This window comes from Malania oleifera, chromosome 2 (genome assembly GCF_029873635.1).
Source record: "Malania oleifera isolate guangnan ecotype guangnan chromosome 2, ASM2987363v1, whole genome shotgun sequence".
Classification (NCBI taxonomy): Eukaryota; Viridiplantae; Streptophyta; class Magnoliopsida; order Santalales; family Ximeniaceae; genus Malania; species Malania oleifera.
In genome coordinates this window covers 3,894,444-3,918,141 of record NC_080418.1, presented here as the reverse complement: position 1 = coordinate 3,918,141, position 23,698 = coordinate 3,894,444, and the positions used below count along the sequence as shown (strand labels likewise).

General features: G+C 37.9%; 1 protein-coding gene across 1 annotated transcript in view; it reads right to left on the bottom strand.

The window, feature by feature from the left end:
* LOC131148539 (cinnamoyl-CoA reductase CAD2) overlaps window positions 1–23,698 on the bottom strand; it is a 34,781-nt gene that overhangs the window by 8,778 nt on the left and 2,305 nt on the right. The window contains exon 4 of the mRNA XM_058098292.1: window positions 12,556–12,718. Within this exon, the coding sequence (XP_057954275.1) occupies window positions 12,556–12,718 (163 nt within the window). The remainder of the gene's footprint in view (window positions 1–12,555; window positions 12,719–23,698) is intronic.

Below are 23,698 nucleotides of genomic sequence, written 5' to 3'. Positions count from 1 at the left end.
CGAAAGAACAAAGAAAAAATTCCAGAAGAGAAAACAAAACCCCAACAGCCACAAAACCGAGAAGACAAAAAATCGAAGGACAAAAAAAAACCCTAGCAGTCGGCTGGCTCTGATACCATGTCAAATATTAAGTGAATGGCTGAATGAATTGGCCTTGGGTTCAGTATATTATATATAGACTTCACAAGAATGCTATACATGGAAAGTAAATAAGGTCTAGCATGATTCTAGCCCTATACAAGTAAACTATAATCTGTCAAGCCATATACATGTAAACTAAATATATGCTAACTGTACAAAATAATGAATTGAAATACAAGGAAGTAAATGTGGGCTGAAGTAAGGAAAGAAATCCTTTGCTTTGCTGTTTGCTGTTTGCTGTTCCGTTGACAGGGAGCAGGGGCACAGGACTGGTGGAAAAACCCCAGAGAGTTGGCAGAAACACCTGTGGAAAATGCGCAAAATTTTGAAGAACAAAAGCTTTATACAAAATTGCACAAGGGAAAGGTTCTTAAGAAGAAAAATGACGAGAGTTTTACACTTGTGGAGAGCCAAAATGATACAGGGAGTGGTGCTAGGGATAAGTGTGGTACGTGTGGATTTAGAGGAAGCTATGAATTGGTTGGGTTGATGTGTCTAAAGAGCAGAGTGAATTTGATAGTGACCGTGGATGCAATAATGGTTACTACTATATGAAATTGGAGCTCAGTATGGTTACAATTAGGATTCCTGTTCGGAGGATGTTTCTTTTACATTGGAAAATTCAACTGCAGATTTGGATGGGATTCCCAATTTCAGTGTTGATGAAAATTTTGATCAACCTTGAAGGGATAAGATAATGAAATTAATGATATTAAAACACTCAGTTATCATTAAACTCGGATTTTTAGACTATCTATTGTTTACAACGCACCTATTTCAGCTTTTTCTTTTTTGTTTTGGGTGGGGGTGGCGCTGTTTCATGAGACTTCCATTTCTCTGGGAGTGTCAACAAAAGAGAGGTTGATGAGCTACTTCCTTACTAGGTGTACTGGATTCTTTTGTTCCTGCCATGTGTGGGAGGTACCCGGCTTTGGATTAGGGAATGTTTAGGGTCTTCCTCCTCTTAAGTCTTTCTTTACTCATCTTCTAAAACCTTCGATTCTTAGCCCTTTTCCAATTGAATGAATTTGTTTAGCAAGCAAAAGTTCTTTTTAGATTCCCGCTTTATTCTGGACTCTAGTTCTCAACGGGATCAGTGTGACTGACTTTCTAGAGATAAGAAGACCTTATTAGGTACTTAACCCAGATGTTTGTATGCTTTGCTTCCAGTCAAATGAGAATACCGCTCATCTTTTTCTTCATGTTGGGCGGTGAGGTACATTTGGAAGACTTTTTTCTCTTATTGTGGTGAGGCACAGGTCACCCCACAAAGTGTGTATGTTTTTTTTCATTTTTTGGGTGAGATTTCAGGGCTTTGGGAAGAGTAGAAGTGGTAAGGGTTAATGGATTGCTACCTTTTGCACTCTATGGCTCGAGAGGAATATGAGAAATTTCAAGGATCAAAGACTTCTCTGATTTTTTCTTTGGGAGAAAGTAATTTTTCTTGCTTCTTTCTGCACACATTCCTTCGAGGGTTTTGGGGTTATCGCAGTCCAATCTTCAAAGGGATTGAAAGGCATCGCTATTAAAAATAAATTTTTATTTTTGCTGAGGATGCCTTATCCTCCATCACGTACATTTTTAGTTATTATCAAAAAAATATATATTTACAAAGAGCACAAGGTGAAGAGGCCTAGGATGTAGAGACCCGAACCCATAAAATAAGGAAAATAAATCAGAAAAGGATAAAAAGGTAATTTTGGCAGGCTTCGTCGTAGAGATCCGAACCCATAAAATAAGGAAAATAAATCAGAAAAGGATAAAAAGGTAATTTTGGCAAGCTTCGTCGACGAAGCCAAGGTTCTCGTCAACAAAGGCCCTTCTGCGCTTTGTTGCCAAAATTAAGAACCTCGGCAACAAAGACATCCCGACCAACAGGAAAAATATCGGACAAAAGTTCGTCGGCGAAGGAAGAGGTTCGTCGACGAAGGCGCCATTCATCGAAGAATTTGACCAAGTCAAGGGGTCTATAAATATCATTTTTTGTTGCTTAAGGGTTAAGAAACTCAAAACTCTCTCTCTCTCTCTAGAATCGGTGAACTCTCTCTCTTCGATCCTTCGCTGTTCATCACCCGAATCCATGATCCGACGTTACCACGTGGATTAGGGGGAAAACCTCTATGATTATAGCGGATTGGATCTTTGTTTTGAGGACTTACAGGTTTTATCCCGAAATCGAGGTGAGGGTCTAAGTTCGTTTTTGGTTCGGTAGATCTGTAGTAAATAGGATTATGTTAAAGTATTGTTTTTCGGTTTTTAGGTTTTGAGAACTTGGTTCGTTGTTTTGCAGTCGGGTAACTTGTGTTTCAGAATTTGAAAAATGGTAAGGGGATTTGTTTACATCAGTCTCTTAGTTAGTTTATGTTTATATGCATGTATTGACTGCTTATTTGCGAAGTTTTACCGTGTTAAAATGTCAGTTTTACGATTTTACGGTTTTGGTAAAAATGAGGGTTTTAGCATATGATCTCCAAACTTTTCAAAACTTCTTTATTTGTATTAAATCTTAACATAGGAAATGCTTAAACCCCTTGTTTTCCATTTAAATGTTATTTTTCGAGTTATATACTATATAACGGTTTTTGACTAAACGAGTGTGACATATGATATGAAATAGAATATGTGAATCTGTTTAAATACGTATATGAACTATGAGAACTAGAGTTCCATTTTGCTATCTGAAAATGTGGAAAACAGGTGTCAGTTATATACTGAGCTTTGTATGTGAAAAGGGTTAAACCGAGAATGTGTGCGCCAGTTTATACCACAGTATGAATGAATGAGTTTGTGAAAATACTAGAACTGTACAGGTGATTTATGAATTAGAAACAAGTTAATTTAGTTTTATTATAAATTATATATATGATATTGAAACCGTAGCTTGTTACTATGAGAGCCTTAAAAAGCTCACCGTTATATAAGAGCCTTAAAAAGCTCACCATTATATGAGAGCCTTAAAAAGCTTAAGTGCAGTTCCGTTGCTATATTCTGGATACAGTGCAACCATACATCTGATTTTCCATGTGGGTATCAAGATAGTTGGCTGGTTTGGAGTGTGCCACTAGTGGATCAATGGACCAGGTGGTTTCAGTCGGACTATAGTAAATCACACAACCCGAGCCAAGGGGTAGTGTTGGCATTTGTTATTATGGTTTCTAAGTTGGACGTTGTTCTAAATATGCATATACATGATTTAAAAACTAAAATGGGAAAAGTCACAGGTTTGAGTACCAGGCGGAGGGATTGTACAGTTTATGAGCCTGTACCCTACCCTAACCTCTAGAACTCTCACTTGAAATGATGCCTAATTATCTATTGCTAGAAATATATATATATATATATATATATATATGTCATATATTACAGTATTGAGAATATGCTATATAGGTAACTGCTTTCTACTAGTTTGAATACGTATTGTCACACACTGATGTAATATTTCCCACCTTACTGAGAAGTGTCTCACCCCAACATACAACCTTTGTTTTAGGTCCTACAGGACATCAATCCTAGTTGCTAGAGGGACTTGGAGTGTCGTTTTGTTTTTAGCTTACGTAAGTGTTTGCACATGTAATAGACTCAGTTCAGAATATCTTTTGGAGATTGTAAGAATATGTTATGAATTAAGTACAATCGTATGTATTTGAGGATACAGTTAGAAACTCTGGTTTTGTCTATTAGATTCCATATAAATGTTTATGTTTTCCACTATGCAATGAGATTAGATATTAGTATGAAACACCCGTGTGTCCCTATTAAGGACGGGTGGTATATGTATGTTCATTTAGAGAAAGGTGTATTATACAAGGGTGGTAGCACTCCGGGGCCGTATAAAAGGTCGGGGCGTTACAGTTGGTATTAGAGCCTTAACCAGCCGGAGGTGTGATATGGTTCACACTGCCTGGTTATGGAAATGCTCAGAACTTAGGTTGCTAGATTCTGTAGATTAAACTATACCAGAGTTTAGGATTGGGATAAGACAATTGAGTTTTGCTTGTATACCTAGAGACAGAAATTCATTAATAGACTTCTGTGTTTTTCTGGATCAATCGAAAGGTTCAGAAAATCACGGCAATCCATTGACGGTTTTGTTTCCCAATGGAAGGGCGGAACTTGAGTTAAAATGGGAATGATAAATTATTGGAGTACGTCAGTATTAGGAATGTGGATTAGGGAACTGAGTCTATAATATTGTAGTATTAGCTGGTAATTAGGTTATTAAGCTTCTAATCGATGTTCTTAATTACTTCTTCAGGATGGAGTCCAGAGATAATACTGCCAACGTGGGAGTCAGTAGTAGCGAGAGAGCCGGCCATGAGGCTGGAAGTGACTCTACGAGTGTATTGCGGGATTTCGCACAGCAGCTTATGGCTGAGGTGGTGCAAACGAATAGGGGGCAGGACTGTCCCACAGCTGAGATGGGATGCTCCATTGACCAGTTCACTAGGTTGAAGTCTTCAGTTTTCATTGGAAGTGCATATCTTATTCGAGCGGAGAATTAGATCCAGGAGATCAAGAAGATCCTGGATGTTCTGAACTGCACAGAAAAGCAGAAAGTGACATTTGCTACTACGCTCAAGTTGTCAGGGGAGGCGGAGAGATGGTGGGTGTCGGTAAAGAAAATGGAGGAGCATCGACCGATACAAGTTGCAATGACGTGGACCCGCTTCAGAGAATTATTCTTTAATGGCTACTTTCCGGCCACGATCAGAAACGCGAAAATGGAGGAATTCATGAATCTGAAACAGGAGTCGCTGGCAATGTAGCAATACCCTGCCAGATTCTAGGAGCTATTCCGATTTGCTCCATTCATGATACCAGACGAGGTAATGAAAGCCTGGAAGTTTTAGAGGGGTCTAAAGAAGGAGATCCGGAGACAGACAACAATTTTGCAATTGCAGGATTTTGCTACACAGGTAGACAAAGCCACTGTAGCAGAGGAGAGTCTGCCGGAGGACGCAGAGGTTCAGGTACCGAAAAAGAGGCCAGTGCCTCCCAGTCTTCTTCTGGTGCAAGACAGGGCAACTGGAAAAAGAACAGTAGTGGTACATCTCAAAGCACCGCATCCTATTGTGGTTGCCCTATGTGTGGTAAGGGGCACTCTGGGCAATGTTGGAGGACTACAAGGGCTTGTTTGCAGTGTGGTAAGCAGGGACATCAGACGAAAGATTGTCGAATGCAGGGGAACAGCGGAGCCCCACAACAGCCATACAAGGGAGGTATGCAGTCGCAACGTGGTGGTCAACAAGGAGGTACAGCCCAGGCTAGGGTGTATTCCCTGACTCCAGGCGACGCAGAGAATGCTAGTGATGTGGTCACAGGTACCATTTACATGCTTTCTCATAAAGCTGTTATATTATTCGATTCAGGGGCAACGCATTCCTTTATTCACGAGGATTCGTTAAACTATGTGGGTTAGAGGTTCAACAGCTAGATCATGAACTAGTAGTGGCTACGCCATCTGGGTCGTCTGTAGTCGTATGTAGTAAAGTAGTCTGTGACCTTCCAGTAGGAATTCAGGAGAGGGTACTACCAGTCAGTCTTATAGTATTTGACATGCATGGCTTCGATGTCATCTTAAGGATGGACTGGTTATCTGCCAATTATGCCAGTATCGATTGCCACAGGAGAGAGGTGGTGTTTAGACCGCCAAGGGTGCTAGAATTCAAGTTCTTAGGATTGTGTGTGCGTTCAGCACCACGGATCATTTCAGCTATGCAAGTTAGCAGATTACTCCTAGAGGGATGCCAAGGGTACCTGGGGTTTGTGAAGACACGTCGGAAGAAGAACGTAAACTGGAGGGAATTCCTGTAGTGTGCGAGTTCCCAGACGTGTTTCCAGAGGACTTGCCGGGATTACCTCCAGATCGTGAGGTGGAGTTTGTTATAAAGTTGGTTCCAGGTACGGCGCCAATATCGAAAGCTCCATATCGTATGGCTCCAGCAGAATTGAGATAGTAGAAGGAGCAGCTACAGGAGCTACTAGACAAGGGGTATATTCGACCGAGTGTTTCGCCTTGGGAAGCATCGATGTTATTTGTAAAGAAAAATGGTGGGTTGATGAGAATGTGCATCGACTACAGAGAGCTTAACAAGGTGACGGTAAAGAACAGATACTCGCTACCCATGATTGATGATATGTTTGACCAGCTACAGGACACACAGATTTTCTCTAAGATCGATCTACGATGTGGGTATCACCAGTTGAAGGTGAAAGTGGAGGGCGTACCGAAGACAGCATTTCAAACTCGGTATGGCCATTACGAATTTATGGTCATGCCTTTCGGTTTGACTAATGCACCTGTGGCATTTATGGATCTGATGAACAAGGTCTTTCACGAATACTTAGACCAATTCGTCGTGGTATTTATAGATGACATCCTAGTGTATTCCAAGAATGCTGCAGAACATGAAGTTCATCTGAGATTGGTACTATATGCTAAACTAAAGAAATACGAGTTCGGGCTGGAACAAATTGCGTTTCTAGGGCATGTAGTGTCCAAAGAAGGGGTATCAATGGATCCGAGTAAAATAAAAGTGGTAGTGGACTGGGCGAGACCGAAGAATGTTCAGGAGGTCAGAAGTTTTATGGGTCTTGCAGGATACTACCGACAGTTCGTAGAAGGGTTCTCCAGTTTAGCAGGTCCATTGACGCGACTCACGAGAAAGAATGTGAAGTATGATTGGACGGATGAGTGCGAGCTGAGTTTCCAGGAGCTAAAACAGTGATTGGTTTCTGCTCCAGTTCTAACCATTGCATTTGAGGATGGTGAATTTGTTATCTTCAGTGACGCCTCTAAAAAAGAACTCTGGAGTGTTCTAATGCACATGGAAGAGTGATTGCTTATACTTCTCGTCAACTCAAAGAGTACGAGAAGAACTACGCAACACATGATATGGAATTAGCAACGGTAGTGTTTGCATTGAAAATCTGAAGGCACTACCTGTAAGGTGAAAGGTGCAAGATTTTTACCGACCATAAAAGTCTTAAGTACATTTTCACCCAAAAGGAGCTGAACATGAGGCACCGTAGATGGCTAGAGTTGATAAAGGACTACGACTGCACCATTGGCTATCACCCAGGAAAAGCAAATGTGGTAATTGATGCTCTAAGTCGAAAATCAATTGATGCGTCAGCCTCAGCAGTGGGAGTTCAGCACCAGATCTGTATGGACCTAGAAAGGTTGGGCTTTGAGGTTGTGGAAGGAAATCACCAGACTCTTCTTGCTAGCTTGGTGGTATAGCCGACATTACAAGAGAGGATCAGAACAGCTCAAAAGGAGAACAAAGAGCTGGTAGAAGTTATGGAAGGGGTACAGAGTGGTTTAAATCCAGACTTCAATATCTCAGGTGATGGGATATTAAGATTCCACAGCAGGGTTTGTGTACCGAATGACGCCGAGATTAAACAGGTCATTCTGGAGGAGGCACACCGTTCGCTCTATACCGTACATCTTAGAAGTACAAAGATGTACCGAAACCTTAGGGAATCTTTCTGGTAGTCAAACATAAAAAGAGAGATTGCCCGTTTCATAGAGTAGTGCCTGACATGTCAACAAGTCAAGACAGAGCACCAGAGGCCAGTAGGACCCCTTCAGCCACTTAACATTCCCAAGTGAAAATGGGAGCATATCTCGATGGATTTCATATCGAGATTACTTACGACGGTGCATGGGCAGAATGCTATATGGGTTGAAGTTGATCGGCTGACGAAGACTGCACAATTCATTCTAATCAGAGTCAGCTATCCTCCGAATAGGCTGGCAGAGCTATATGTGCAAGAGATTGTACGACTCCATGGTATTCCGGTTTTTATCGTTTCAAATCGAGACCCACGCTTTACTTCTCGATTCTGAAAAATCTACAGGATACCTTGTGATCATAACTTACTTTTAGTACGCCATTTCACCCGCAAACAGATGGACAGTCTGAAAGGACTATTCAGACGTTAGAAGATATGCTACAGGCATGCGTACTAGATTTTAGGTACATTTGGATACGGTATCTACCGCTTGTAGAACTTGCATATAATAATAGCTACCAGACCAGTATAGAGATGGCACCAAATGAGGCATTGTATGGTCATCGGTGTCGATCTCCGTTGTACTAGGATCAAGTAGGCGAGTGGTAGATACTTGGACCGGAATTGATTCAGCAGGCCTCTGCAAAGGTCGAGCTGATTAGAGAGAGAATTAAGGCAACTCAGAGTCAGCAGAAGAGTTATGCAGATACTCGCTGACGAGAGCAAGAGTTCGAGACAGGAGATATGGTATTCTTGAAGGTCGCCCGATAAAAGGGGTGATGAGGTTGGGGGAAGAAGGGGAAACTAAGCCCTCGGTACATTGGGCCATTCAAGATCTTGAAAAGGGTAGGTCCGATTGCTTATCGAGTGGCCTTACCCCAGCACTATCCAGAGTTCACAACGTGTTTCACGTATCAGTGTTGAGGAAGTACGTGTCAGATCCTTCACACGTGTTAAGCTACGAGCCTCTAAGATCAGTGATGCATTAGCATACAAAGAGGTTCCGATACAAATATTAGATCAGAAGGTACAGCAGTTACAGACTAAGGAAATACCGTTGGTGAAGGTACTATGGCGTAATCATGCAGTGGAAGAAGCTTCATGAGAATTAGAGTCAGAGATCTGCCAAAAGTACCCTCAGTTATTTGGAAATAGTTAGGGTTAGACAGGTCAGTAAGAATGTATAAATGTATGGTAGAATAGGTAGTTCAGCTTATTTTAGATATGGTCTTCGGGAGAGTTTTGTATATATTGTAATCTCCCGAAGCATCACATTGTAACCACGATATTCCTCCGTCATATATGAGGGTATGTAATAAACTTGGGCCGGAGCCGCTATGTGGGTGGCTGCCAACTCTTCTGTAGAACTTAGTTATAAGGTAAGGTTATGCTTAGAAACGGTTAAAAAATTTCGAGGACGAAATTTTTATAAGGAGGGGAGATTGTACAGACCTGAACCCATAAAATAAGGAAAATAAATCAAAAAAGGGTAAAAAGGTAACTTTCACAAGCTTAGTCGACAAAGCCAAGGTTCTCGTCGATGAAGGCCCTTCTACGCTTCGTCGTCGAAATGCAGAGCCTCGGTGACAAAGAGATCCCAACCGACAAGAAAAATATCGGACAAAGGTTCGTCGACGAAGGAAGAGGTTCATCGACGAAGAGCCTTCTATGGCTTGTCGACGAAGGCACCATTCGTCGACGAATTTTACCGGGTCAAGGGGTCTATAAATATCATTTTTGGTTGCTTAAGGGTTAAGAAACTCAAAACTCTCTCTCTCTCTCTCTAGAACCGGCGAACTCTCTCTCTTCGATCCTTCCCTGTTCATCACCCAAACCCACGATCCGACATTACCACATGGATCAGGAGGAAAAACTCTACGATCATAGCAGATTGGATCTTTGTTTTGAGGACTTCTGGGTTTTATCCCGAAATCGAGGTGAGGGTCTAAATTCGTTTTTGGCTCAGTAGATATGTAGTAAATAGGATTATGTTAAAGTATTGTTCTTCAATTTTTAAGTTTTGAGAACTCGGTTTGTTGTTTTGGAGCCGGGTAGCTCGTGTCTCAGAATTCGGAAAAAGGTAAGGGGATTTGTTTACATCAGTCTCTTTAGAAAACTAAACCGCTAAAAAGTTAGCTTATGTTTATATGCATGTATTGACTGCCTATTTGCGAAATTTCACCGGGTAAAAATGCCGATTTTACGGTTTTGGTAAAAATGAGGGTTTTGGCGTATGATTTCCAAACTTTTCAAAACTTATTTATTTGTATTAAATCTTAACGTAAGAGATGCTTGAACCCCTTGTTTTCCATTTAAATGTTATTTTTTGAGTTATATACTATATAACTGTTTTTGACCAAACGAATGTGACATATGATATGAAATGGAATATGTGAATCTATTTAAATACGTATATGAACTATGGGAACTAGAGTTTCATTTTACTATCTGAAAATGTAAAAAACAAGTGTCGGTTATACACCGAGCTTGGAACGTGAAAAGGGTTAAACCGAGAATGTGTGCGCCGGTTTATACCACAGTATGAATGAATGAGTTTGTGAAAATACTGGAACTGTACAAGTGATTTATGAATTGGAAACAAATTAATTTGATTTTATTATAAATTGTATATATGATATTTGAAACCGCAGCTTGTTACTATCAGAGTCTTAAAAAGCTTACCGTTATATGAGAGCCTTAAAAAGCTCACCGTTATATGAGAGCCTTAAAAAGCTCAACGTTATATGAAGCCTTAAAAAGCTTAAGCGAGGTTCTGTTGCTATATTTTGGATACAGTGCAACCACACATCTGATTTTCCGTGTGCGTATCGAGATAGTTGGCTGGATTGGAGTGTGCCACTGGTGGATTAATGGACCAGGTGATTTCAGTCGAACTATAGTAAATTGCACAACCCGAGCCAAGGGGTAGTGTTGGCATTTGTTATTATGGTTTCTAAGTTGGACGGCGTTCTAAATATGCATATACATGATTTAAAAACTAAAATGGGCAAAGTCACAGGTTTGAATATCGGGCGGAAGGATCGTACAGTGTATGGACCTATACCCTACCCTAACCTCGGGAACTCTTGCTTGCAACGATGCTTAATTATCTATTGCTGGAAATCTCCTATATTACAGTATTGAGAATATGTTATATAGGTAACTGCTTTCTACTAGTTTGAATACGTATTGTTACACACTGATGTAATATTTTCCACCTTACTAAGAAGTGTCTCACCCCAACATACAACTTTTGTTTCAAGTCCTACAAGACGTTGGTCCTAGTTGCTAGAAGGACTTGGAGTGTCGTTTTTTTTTTTAGCTTATGTAAGTGTTTGTATATGTAATAGACTCGGTTCAAAATGTCTTTTGGAGATTGTAAGAATATATTATGTTTTAAGTACGATCGTATGTATTTGAGGATACAGTTAGAAACTCTGGTTTTGTCTATTAGATTCCATATGAATGTTTATGTTTTCCGTTGTGCATGAGATTAGATATCAGTATGAAACACCCGTGTGTCCCTATTAAGGGCGGTTGGTATATGTATGTTCATTCAAAGACAGGTGTATTATACTGGTGTAGCAGTACTCCGGGGCCGTATAAAAGGCCGGGGCGTTACATAGGAACCTCCAAATAATATGGGTTTGTGCTCAATTGGTCCTAAAGGTCAAGAGATAAGATCATATGAAGGCAAGCAAAGAAAACACAGGGTCAAAAGAACTAGATAATTTAAAATGCTCCATAAACTATGATAGGAAGTGACTTAAAAAGGATTTTTTTAACAAGCTGTCTAATTTGTTTTGATTTTCTCTTTTTTTGTTGGGTCTTAGCCTTGAGGATCCCTTGTCCTCTTCAGTTCATAGTCTCTCTTTCTTAATAAAGTATTTTTTTATTAATATTTAAAAGAAAAAAAAAGAGTTGTTAACACAAACCCCAACAGAAGTTTGTGAATGTATGATTGTCCATACCAACACACGCATGCGTGCACACATAAAATTGAGGCTTAAAATTGCACATAATAAATAACTAAAAAAAATGGTACTTCCACTCAAGCCTTATCCCAGCCAGTTGGGAATTGGGATCATCTGATCAGCTAGGTTTCATGTACTAAAACATCTCTAATACTAGAACGGGAATTCTCAAATTTTGATCTGGTTTTTTAAATGGCCAAAATACCATTAAAACTTTACCATGACTACTCTTCTAATCCAATTGAAATACCCTTCAACTCTTGCCTATTTTATTTACAATTTTTTAAAAATTAAAAATAAAATAAAATTAGGGAGTATTTTCATGCCCAGGGCTAGTGTAAATAATGGTCTTTTGCCAGCTGTCAATGGTGGTAACCCATAACTCAAACACCGCAGAAAGTGCAATGAAATTTTGGCTCAGCATCTTCAAAAACTCAACTCAAATGCCTCATTTCTCCCCGATTTTTTAAGTTTATATGATTATCATTTAACCTATACCATAGTTAAATGGTGAGGTGCTATAAAAAATAAGCTGGTGATACAACTGTACAAGAAATAACTTTCTCATTTTTTAAAAGGTGAGAAGGGCCTAATATTCTTTTTATACCTGTGACTAGTGGGAAGAAAATTCAGGTTGAATTGGTGAGAAATCTGCTGCAATCCATAGCATTTAACAAAGAGCACCCATTACCGCAGAGTTGCATACAAGCTGTCCACTGACATCAAATAACATATCTTTGTACTTTCAACACATTCAATACTTTTCTTTTGTAAGCAAAAAAAAAACAAGCATCGCCTAGGACAAGCTCCAGCACAGACCAAAAACAAATTCAATACTTTTTATATAAATATTTTACTAATCAATGCATGCTTAAAAAAGATAATAAAATAGTTATTGGACGTTTAAGCATAGAATTACCCTGGAGAAGGCGAAGAAGCAACAGCATGCTAGCATTTATTGCAGGAGGTAGAATTGGGCCCATGACAGTACCAGGATTCAACACAACAACATCCAAGCCATTGTCCTTAGCAAATTCCCAAGCAGCTTTTTCTGCTAGTGTTTTAGAAGCTGGATACCACAACTAGCCCCACAACAAATATGCGTTATAGTCTATACAGCCAAGAGTCAAGACCCATAAAAAGATGCAATGATCCTTGTGGAATAAGCAGCAAAATGGCAGCTAAAGAGAAAAATCCTAATGAACAACCAAATAGAATTTATATTTTAAGGTAAATGTATAAGCATGACAAAAAGCAAACACAACTAAGGTATTTTCAAGAATCCAACAAACCAAGAAACAAAGCAAGCTCCTCGGCCTCACATGCCAGTAAGGAGATTGCTTTGAAAATGAAAATCATAGGAAGCACAATAACCATAAATAATCAAGAAAGAGGAAACTAGTGCTTTATGACACATGGTAAGGCAAAAAAGAGAAGAAAACAAAATAAAAACAATGCATCTGCTAGCCAAATATCCTCCAAAAACAAACTATAGACCCATCCCAACTTTATTTTCCACACAAGGAAAGAATAGGGTGAAATCTGCAAGATGACACCACAGGCTTTCATCAGTTTCATGAGAAACTCTAATTCCAACATCAGAGTTCAAATATTACAACAACTCATTTTTTATTATGTTTTTCTTCATGATATGTACAATATAAAAAGTGTTTCTTTGATAAAAAGCTTATCTAGATTTTTTTTTTTCATATTATCTTTAGTTAGAAGACGTTGAAACTATGTCTTCTGCAGAAAAAAATTTCTAAAGAAAATATCTTCCATGTAAACGATTGCCATCCAACCAAATCTGAGGCTTAAGAAACTAACCTTTTTCTAGATGAAAGAACTATTAAAACTTAAGATAAAATAATTACACAAAGTGTAGGACAAGAAGTCCTCCTAAAAAATAGAAAAATAAAAACATGAAAGAGGAAAGAGACTGCTAAAAAAGCAAAGTACCCTTTTCCCATTGCATATTGATCACCCGCATCCCAATAAACAAACTGAAAAATTTTTTAGAAGAAGAATAACCATTCTTATTGAATTTCAAGAGACACAATTACAAGATAAATAGTGGAGGAAGGCCACAAAATCAGCTAATCAAATCACCACAAAATCAACAAATCAAATCAGCAGATCTCTAGGCTAGAAAACAGGAAATTGAAACTACTAGAAACTGTAATAGTAATTTCAGATTTAAAAAAAAAAAAAGAATTTCCTAATTTATTCCCTAGAAATCCGACACCCACCTTCAAGTTGGAGCGTAGATATCTATCATGCCCAACTTGCTTACAAAGAGCTCAAAACTAGGTCTAAAAAGTCCTTTGGTGAAGATATTAGCTATTTGTTGAGTAGTAGGAACAAAACGCATGCAAACAACTCCACTATCAATCTTCTCTTTTATGAAGTGTCTGTCAATCTCTACATGCTTCGTGCGGTCATGTTGTACTGGATTTTGAGCAATACTTATGGCAGCTTTGTTGTCACAATACAACTTCATTGGCATGTTCACCGGCATCCACAGCTCTTCAAGAATTCTCTTCAACCATAGCCTCTCACAAACTCCGTTAGCCATAGCCCTATATTCTGCCTCAGCACTGCTCCTTGCAACCACATTTTGTTTCTTGCTTCGCCATGTGACCATATTTCCCCAGACATAAGTACAGTATCCTAACGTGGATCTCCTGTCAATAACTGAGCCTGCCCAATCTACATCAGTGTATGCCTCTACGTTCTGCTGTGTGGTCTTCTGGAAGAGTAAACCCTTGCCTGGTGTACTTTTCAAGTATCTGAAAATCTGATGAACTGCTTCAAGATGTTTCTCGTAGGGTGAATGCATAAATTGGCTTACCAAACTCACAGCAAAAGCAATATCGGGCGGTGTATGTGTTAAGTAAATTAACTTTCCCACCAACTTTTGATACCGAGTTGTATTCACCTGGATCACCTTCCCTATCATATCTCCAAGTTTCTGATTGGGATCTATTGTAGTGTCTGCTAGCCTACAACCGCTCATCCCAGTCTCCTCAAGGAGGTCAAGGACATACTTCCGTTGGGAGACAACAATCCCTTTCTTCGACCGAGCAACCTCCATTCCAAGGAAATACCTCAAAGATCCTAAGTCCTTGATCTCAAATGTTGATGAGAGGAAAGTCTTCAATTGGTTCATCTCAAGTACGTCATCTCCAATGAGAATTATATCGTCTACACACACAATCAGTATTGCTATCTTCCCATCCTGTGAATGTCTTATAAACATCGTATGATCACCTTGCCCTTGAGTATACCCCTGACTTTTAACAAACTGAGTGAATTTCTCAAACCAGGCTCTTGAGTCTCTTCAACAGTGACTTGGTAGGCGTGACTGTCACATTTGGATTTTGGCTTCCAATTTGCTGGTTTACCATGAAGCTTCCAACACGTCTCCTTCATATGCCATGGTTTTTTGCAATGCTGGCACCATGGTTTCTTACACCCATTGAGTTTTGTAACGGTGAGATAAAAGGCTGAATTCTGGGAATAGTAATCAGCAAATACAAACTTGGGAGGATTGGGTGGAATGGTTTCAGAAGTACTAGAAGAGCCGGTAGGATTTCTTTGGGCGTAGGTCATCGCCGACTTATACAACATCATTAGAAGAAAAGAGCACGAGGCTCTGATACCATGAAGAATTTTTTAGAAGAAGACTAACCATTCTTATTGAATTTCAAGAGACACGATTACAAGATAAATAGTAAAGGAAGGCCACCAAATTAGGAAGGCCACAAAATCAGCAAATCAAATCACCACAAAATCAGCTAATCAAATCACCACAAAATCAGCAAATCAAATCACCATATCTCTAAGCTAGAAAACAGGAAACTGAAACTACTAGAAACTTAACTAATAATTTTAGATTTTAAAAAAATAGAATTTCCTAATTTATTCCCTAAAAATCCGACACAAACCAAATGTCAAACATTAAAGACATGCCAATAAAAGACCCCTACTACAAAGTACACACTAGGGCAAGAGGCATCACCCTTGCTTTGATAATTCTAGAATTACATCTCAACCAATGATAGTATCCTATGCTTGGGAGAGCTCTTGGATTTGGATATGTGTGGATTTAGATAAGATGTAATATAAAAATGTATTAAAATTTGTCTAAATCCACCAAAATTCAAATCCAAGGCCCAAAATTCATACTAGGCACCATACATATACTTCAATACTTCATAATATTCCTTTTTACGCATTTTCAAGATCTTAGACTAATGCCTTTGTGATGAAGCAGAAATTATGATAAATGAAAACCAAGAAACCAAAAGCACTTCATGAAAGAATATCAAACAAAATAACATGTTAAAAACATGAGCAAGGGAAAAATTTGTACCTCCATCCATTGTGCTTGACTTGTAAATATACTACTAAGAGCTTCTTCAATCTCTAGAAAAGAGAACAACAATTTTATGAAGTGTCTTCTAGTCCTTACCTTAGACTTGATGGGATAGATTGATGGAATACACAGACCCTTTTATAAGCAAGACTAGTGACCCTTCACATAACTCTTATGACTTTTGAGCTCTCTCATTAGTTCCATCCATCAAGGAACAAATATGAAGAGTTTGTAACTTTATCACTAAAGACTATTAATTCATGCACTCATTGGATAAATAACCACCCAGTGCACTTAATGTGAAATGCAAACAATCACAACTATCACTTAATATGGTAATTGGAACCATAAAATAAAGGTGAAATGTGAATCACTTTAAGGGAATATTTATAAAATAATATAAATATTGCTTACATTTTCCCACTTGGTTCACATAACACAGATTCTTTATCTAAATGAGTCATGATATAACTTTAATTGCATGCACATAATCTTTATTGTGATTGCTCCCACTCACTTAAGTCATACTACACAAGGAACCATAGCGATAGCGCTTTATTTATTAAGCATTCCCTTCTATGTGTTACAATGCATAATACTTCATAAGTAAGCACTTTAGGAAAAACTTTATGAATGATCAACGACATTTGGGTCGAACCTTAATATCCTGATGGATATGATGAATTTATCTTTATAAGCGTAATATTGAATAATTCATCAAAATAACTCTCTGTGTGACAAAATATCAACAAGTACAAGAAAAGAAAAACTAAATGCCACAAAGGCCTATATTATCTACATGACCCTTAAACTGCATAACCGGTAAACCTTTGTCATTGGATCCGCAATCATCAAGTCTGTAGTGGTGTGTTCAACTGTAACCAATTTTTTCTTGATATACTTTCTCACACTACGATACTTTATGTCGATATGCTTGCTTTTGCTTCCACTTTTATTGTTTTTAGAAAAGAACATTGCAGCAGAATTATCACAGAAAATCTATATCAGTCTTTCTATAGAATCAACAATTTTGAGACCATTGATTAAATTCTTTAACCATAAGGCCTGTGTTGATGCTTCATAGCAGGCTATAAATTCTGCCTCCATAGTAGACGTAGCAATAATTTTCTGTTTCACACTCCTCCCGGATATAGCTCCTTCAATAAGAAGAAAGGTATATCCAGAGGTTGACTTTTTGCTGTCCACACAACCGGCAAAATCTGAATCTGAATACCCGATTACTTCCAAAAAATCAGTGTGTCTGTAAGTCAACATGTAATCCTTGGTTCCTCATAAATATCGCATCACCTTCTTTGCAACTACCTAATATTGGAATCCTGGGTTAATCCGGTAGCGACCCAACAATCCAATGGCAAAACTTGTGTCAAGTCTAGTGCAAACCTGAGCATACATTAAACTTCTCACAACAGATGCATAAGGAATGTTTTTCATCAGCTCCATTTCTAATGCATGTTGGGGTGACTGGTCTTTTCGAAGTTTATCCCCTTTGACTATGGGAGCTACTGAGGATTTGTAGTTTTTCATACAAAACCTCTCTAAAACCTTTTCAATGTAAGCCTTTTGAGACAAACCCAAAATTCTTTGTTGTCTATCTCTGTGAATCTCTATGTCAATGACATAAGATGCTTCACCCAAATCCTTCATTTCAAAATTTTGAGAGAGAAACTGCTTAGTCTCATATAGCAAACCCAAATCATTACTCGAAAGTAGAATGTCATCTACATACAGGACCAAAAAAATGAACTTACTCCCACTCTCCTTAAGGTATATACATTGATCCACAATGTTCTCATCAAAACCACATAAGATAATAACCTCGAAACTTTAAATACCATTGGCGGGAAGCCTGTTTCAAACCATAGATTGACTTCTTTAGCTTGCAAACTTTACAACTATCATCACTAAAACCCTCAGGCTGCCTCATGTATACTTCTTCATCAAGATCCTCATTAAGGAATGTTGTTTTCACATCCATTTGGTATAACTCTAAATCAAAATGAGCTACCAAAGTCATGATTATCCTAAATGAATCCTTCTGCGAGACCGAAGAGAAGGTTTCATGATAATCAATGTCTTCCTTTTGAGTTAAACCCTTAGCAACCAATCTAGCCTTATATCGTTCGAAATTACCAAAAGTTTCGCGCTTGATCTTAAAGGACCCATTTACAGCCTAGAACTGCCTTCCCTTCTAGTAATTCGACGAGATCCCAAACTTGGTTCTTATGCATGGATTCCAACTCTTCTTTCATGGCATCTAGCCACAGTGTAGATTTATCTACACTCATGGCTTGTGAAAACGTGATTGGATCTTTTTTAGGTCCAACATCAAAATCAGACCCCGTTAAGAGTCATCTGAAATTGTAGGTTTTCTTATTCTTGAGAATTTCCTAACTACTACTTCCTCATTAGGTAATGGTTCAGTAGAATCTGATTGTAACAATTTACTTTTTACAGGTTGAACCTCTTCTTCGTGAACATTGTGTCCTAGCAATGGTTGTTCTTGATAACCTTGCCGTCGATTTTGACTCAATTCAACCAAATGACCCCCAACAGTGTGTTCATGTGTCTCTCCGAACTTAATAGTTCGAGAAAGATCACTTTCACTAGGTTCACAATCGTCAAGAAACCTTACATTTCTTGCTTCAACAACTCTTGGACTATAAGATGAACAATAAAACCTAAAACCTTTAGAGTTTAGCATATACCCAATGAAAAACCCACTGATTGTCCTAGGATCAAGTATATTTATATGAGGATTATAAATCCTCACCTCTACAGGACAACCCCATATGTGTATATGATTCAAACTAGGTTTCCATCCATACCAATTTTCGAAAGGTGTCTTGGAAACAGCCTTGGATGGAACACAATTTAATATATACACAGCAGTTTTTAGTGCTGCACTCCACAAGGTTAGTGGTAAACTGGAAGAGCAATCATGCTCCTTACCATCCCAACATACATCGGAAATGGAGCAGATGAAAGACATTCCTTATGCATCTACTGCAGGAAGTTTAATGTATGCTCAGGTTTGCACTAGACTTGACATAAGCTTTTCCAATATAAATGTCATGTGGCTTGATTTAAAATTTCGGGAGTAGCTATAGCATCCCAATAAAGCAAATCAATTTAAAAGTTTGTGCCACAATATGGTTATTGATATTAAAAATTGTAATTAAGTTATGAAGTCAGTGACCCGGCCCTATAGGGAAGTTGTTAATTTTAAAATTTAGTTAGCATGAGAAAGTAAATTTATCAATGTGGTGAGGTTGCTCTAATGCCCTTAGGATAATGGGTAACTTTTTCTCATATTGATTAAATTTATTTGTCTTACTAGTAAATTCATGCGTTTTGCAACCTTGGCCCACAAGAAGGTGGAGTTTACTATATAAAGTTTTAATATTTTATTTCATAGCATTAAAGTCATTTCTTGGTTTTGCAGTTTTTTCTTTAGTTAATAGTGCACAACATGTTCCAATGCTTGAAGATAATAATTTTTCTGACTGGAAGGATTCCCTTATGTTTACTCTTGGGTACATGGATCTCGATTATGCACTTCGGGAAGTGAAACCACCTACCCCTAAAATGGTGACGCATAAGAAGTTTTTGATAAGCATGCATGGTGGGAGCAAACCAATCGCTTAAGTCTAATGCTCACAAAGTCCCGTACGGGAAAGAGCATTAGAAATGTGATTGGTAAGCATGAACATGTTAAAGATTTTTTTAAGGCAATCGAAAATCAGTTTGTCAGTTCTAACAAAGCTCTTACTAGTACCCTAATGAAGAAATTCACTAGCAAAACTTTTAACAACTCTAAAAGTGTTCGTGATCACATCATGGAGATGAGGGACTTAGCGGCTGGATTAAAATCCTTAAAGATAAAGATTAAGGAACCATTTTTGGTTCACTTCATTGTGAACTCTCTTCCACCAGAGTATGGACATTTCAAAATTTCATAAAACACTCATAAATAAAATTGGACAATAACGGAACTCATGACCATGTGTGTTCAAGCGAAAGAGAGGTTGAAACATGACAAACCAGAAAGTACTCACTTGGTGGCTCATGCGAAGTCAAAAACCAAAAAGGGCAAATTTGACCAAGGCAATAAGAAGCAAAATTTGTCAATAAGGAATTATGACGATAAGGCACATAAATGTTTCTTTTGTCGCAAGAAGGGTCATATGAAAAAAGATTGCCTGAAATACAAGAAATGGTTAGAAAAGAAAGGTAAACTCTTATCTCTAGTATGTCATGAATCTTTTTTTGTAGTAGCTCCTAAAAATTCTTGGTGGATTGATTCTGGTCCTACAATCCATATTATTAATACCATGCAGGGATTTCTCACCCTAAGGAAGCTAACGGAAAATGAACGATTTGTCTATTCAGGAAATAAAGGACAATCCTCGGTCGTGGGTGTTGGGAAATTTTGAATAATTTTGAGATCGAGATTTGTTTTAGATTTAAATAATGTATTTTATATACCAGAATTTTCAAGAAACTTGATTTCTATTTCGAGGTTGGCTGTAATGGGTTATGGTTTCTCATTTGAAAATTTTGTTACTATACTTAAAAACAAAGTTCCTATTGGTATTGGTATTTTAGTTGAAAATATTTTCAAGCTTGACTTAGATCCTAATTTCGAGCAAAATTATTTATGTTTGAATGTCACTGTTGGGATTAAAAGGAACCTTTTAGATGAAAGTTCCTCTTTATTATGGCATAAGAGATTGGGACATATCTCTTTAGAGAGGATTAAGAGATTAGTAAATGAAGGAATCCTGAAAACTCTTGATTTTACTGATTATGAGACTTGTGTGAACTGCATAAAGGACAAGCAGACCAACAAGACATCTAAAGGTTCAAGAAGGAGCTTAGACATTCTTGAACTCATACATACGGATATCTATGAACCATTCTCCACTCCTCGCCTAAATGGTTAGAGATCTTTTATTTCGTTTATTGATGACTATTCTAGGTTTATGTATCTTTATATTCTAAATAAAAAATCTGAAGCACTAGATGCTTTCAAGACTTACAAGGCAGAAGTAGAGAAACAGAGGGAAAAGAAAATCAAGGTCGTACGATCTACCAAGGGAGGAGAATATTATGGTAGGTACACAAAAAATGGACAATTGACTGGTCCATTTGCGCAATTCCTTGAGCAAGAAGGTATCGTTGCTCAATACAGCATGTCAGGCACACCTCAACAAAATGGTGCATTTGAAAAAAGGAATCGCACGCTTATGTACATGATAAGGAGCATGATTGCTCATTCCAATTTACCACTAACCTTGTGGAGTGAAGTGCTAAAAACTGTTGTGTATATATTAAATCGTGTTCCATCTAAGGCTATTCCCAAGACACCTTTTGAAAATTGGTATGGATGGAAACCTAGTTTGAATCATACACACATATGGGGTTGTCCTATTGAGATGAGGATTTATAATCTTCATATAAAGAAACTTGATCCTCGGACCATCAGTGGATTTTTCATTGGGTATGTACTAAACTCTAAAGGTTTTAGGTTTTATTGTCCATCTCGTAGTCCAAGAGTTGTTGAAGCAAGAAATGCAAGGTTTCTTGAGGATTGTGAACCTAGTGAAAGTGATTTTTCTCAAACTATTAAGTTAGAAAAGGATTGAACACGCTATTGGAGGTCATTTGGTTGAATTGAGTCAAAATCGACTGCAAGGTCATCAAGAACAACCATTGCAAGGACATAATGTTCACGAAGAAGAGGTTCAACCCGTAACAAATAAATTGTTACAATTAGGTTCTACCGAATGAGGAAGTAGTAGTTAGGAAATCCTCAAGAATAAGAAAACCTGCAATTTCATATGACTATGTTGTATACTTGACGGGGTCTGATTTTGATGTTGGACCTAAAAAAGATCCAATCACATTTTCACAAGCCATGAGTGCAGATAAAACTACACTGTGGCTAGATGCCATGAAAGAAGAGTTGGAATCCATGCATAAGAACCAAGTTTGGGATCTCATCGAATTACCATAAGGGAAGGCAACTATCAGCTATAAATGGGTCTTTAAGACCAAGTGCGATGCTTTTGGTAATGTTGAACAATATAAGGCTACATTGGTTGCTAAGGGTTTCACTCAAAAGGAAGAGATTGATTATCATGAAACCTTCTCTCCGGTCTCACAGAAGGATTCATTTAGGATTATCATGGCTTTGGTAGCTCATTTTGATTTAGAGTTACACCAAATGGATGTGAAAACGGCATTCCTTAATGGGGATCTTGATGAAGAAGTATACATGAGGCAGCCTGAGGGTTTTAGTGATGATAGTCATAAAGTTTGCAAGCTAAAGAAGTCAATCTATGGTTTGAAACAGGCTTCCCGCCAATGGTATTTAAAGTTTCAAGAGGTCATCATCTCATGTGGTTTTGATGAGAACATTGTGGATCAATGTATATACCTTAAGGAGAGTGGGAGTAAGTTCATTTTCTTGGTCCTGTATGTAGAAGACATTCTACTTTTGAGTAATGATTTGGGTTTGCTATATGAGACTAAGCAGTTTCTCTCTCAAAATTTTGAAATGAAGGATTTGGATGAAGCCTCTTATGTCATTGGCATAGAGATTCACAGAGATAGACAACAAAGAATTTTGGGTTTGTCTCAAAAGGCTTACATTGAAAAGGTTTTAACGAGATTTGATATGAAAAACTACAAGTCCTCAGTAGCTCCCATAGTCAAAGGGGATAAACTTCGAAAAGACCAGTCACCCCAACATGCATTAGAAATGGAGCAAATGAAAGACATTCCTTATGCATCTGTTGTGAGAAGTTTAATGTATGCTCAGGTTTGCACTAGACCTGACACAAGTTTTGCCATTGGATTGTTGGGTCGCTACCAAAGTAACCCAGGATTCCAACATTAGGTAGCTGCAAAGAAGGTGATGCGATATTTATAAGGAACCAAGGATTACATGTTGATTTACAAGCACTTCATAAAATTATAGTTCTCTTTTTTTAGAGATTGAAGTAACTCTTAGTAGTATATTTACAAGTCAAGCACAATGGACGGAGGTACAAATTTCTTCCACTGCTCATGTTTTTAATATGTTAATCTATTTGATATTGTTTCATTTGGTATCAGAGACAAGCCTCTTAGCCTATGCTTGATTTGTAATATTGACTCTATTTGGAGTTGTTTTGGGCCTAAAGTTTTTTCATATTGATAAATTTACTTTCTCATGCTAACTAAATTATAAAATCAACAACTCCCCTATAAGGCCGGGTCACTGACTTCATAACTTAATTACAACTTTTAATATCAATAACCATATTATGGCACAAACTTTTAAATTGATTTGCTTTATTGAGATGCTATGTCTACTCCCGAAATTTTAAATCAAGCCACATGACATTTATATTGACTTTCAAAATTGATTAGGAATTCTTGGGTGAAAAAACTTTAGGCCCAAAACAACTCCAAATAGAGTCAATATTACAAATCAAGCATAGCTTAAGAGGCTTGACTCTAATACCAAATGAAAGAATATCAAACAGAATAACATGTTAAAAACATGAGCAGCAGAAAAATTTGTACCTTTGTCCATTGTACTTGACTTATAAATATACTACTAAGAGCTACTTCAATCTCTAGAAAAAAGAATTATAATTTTATGAAGTGTCTTCTA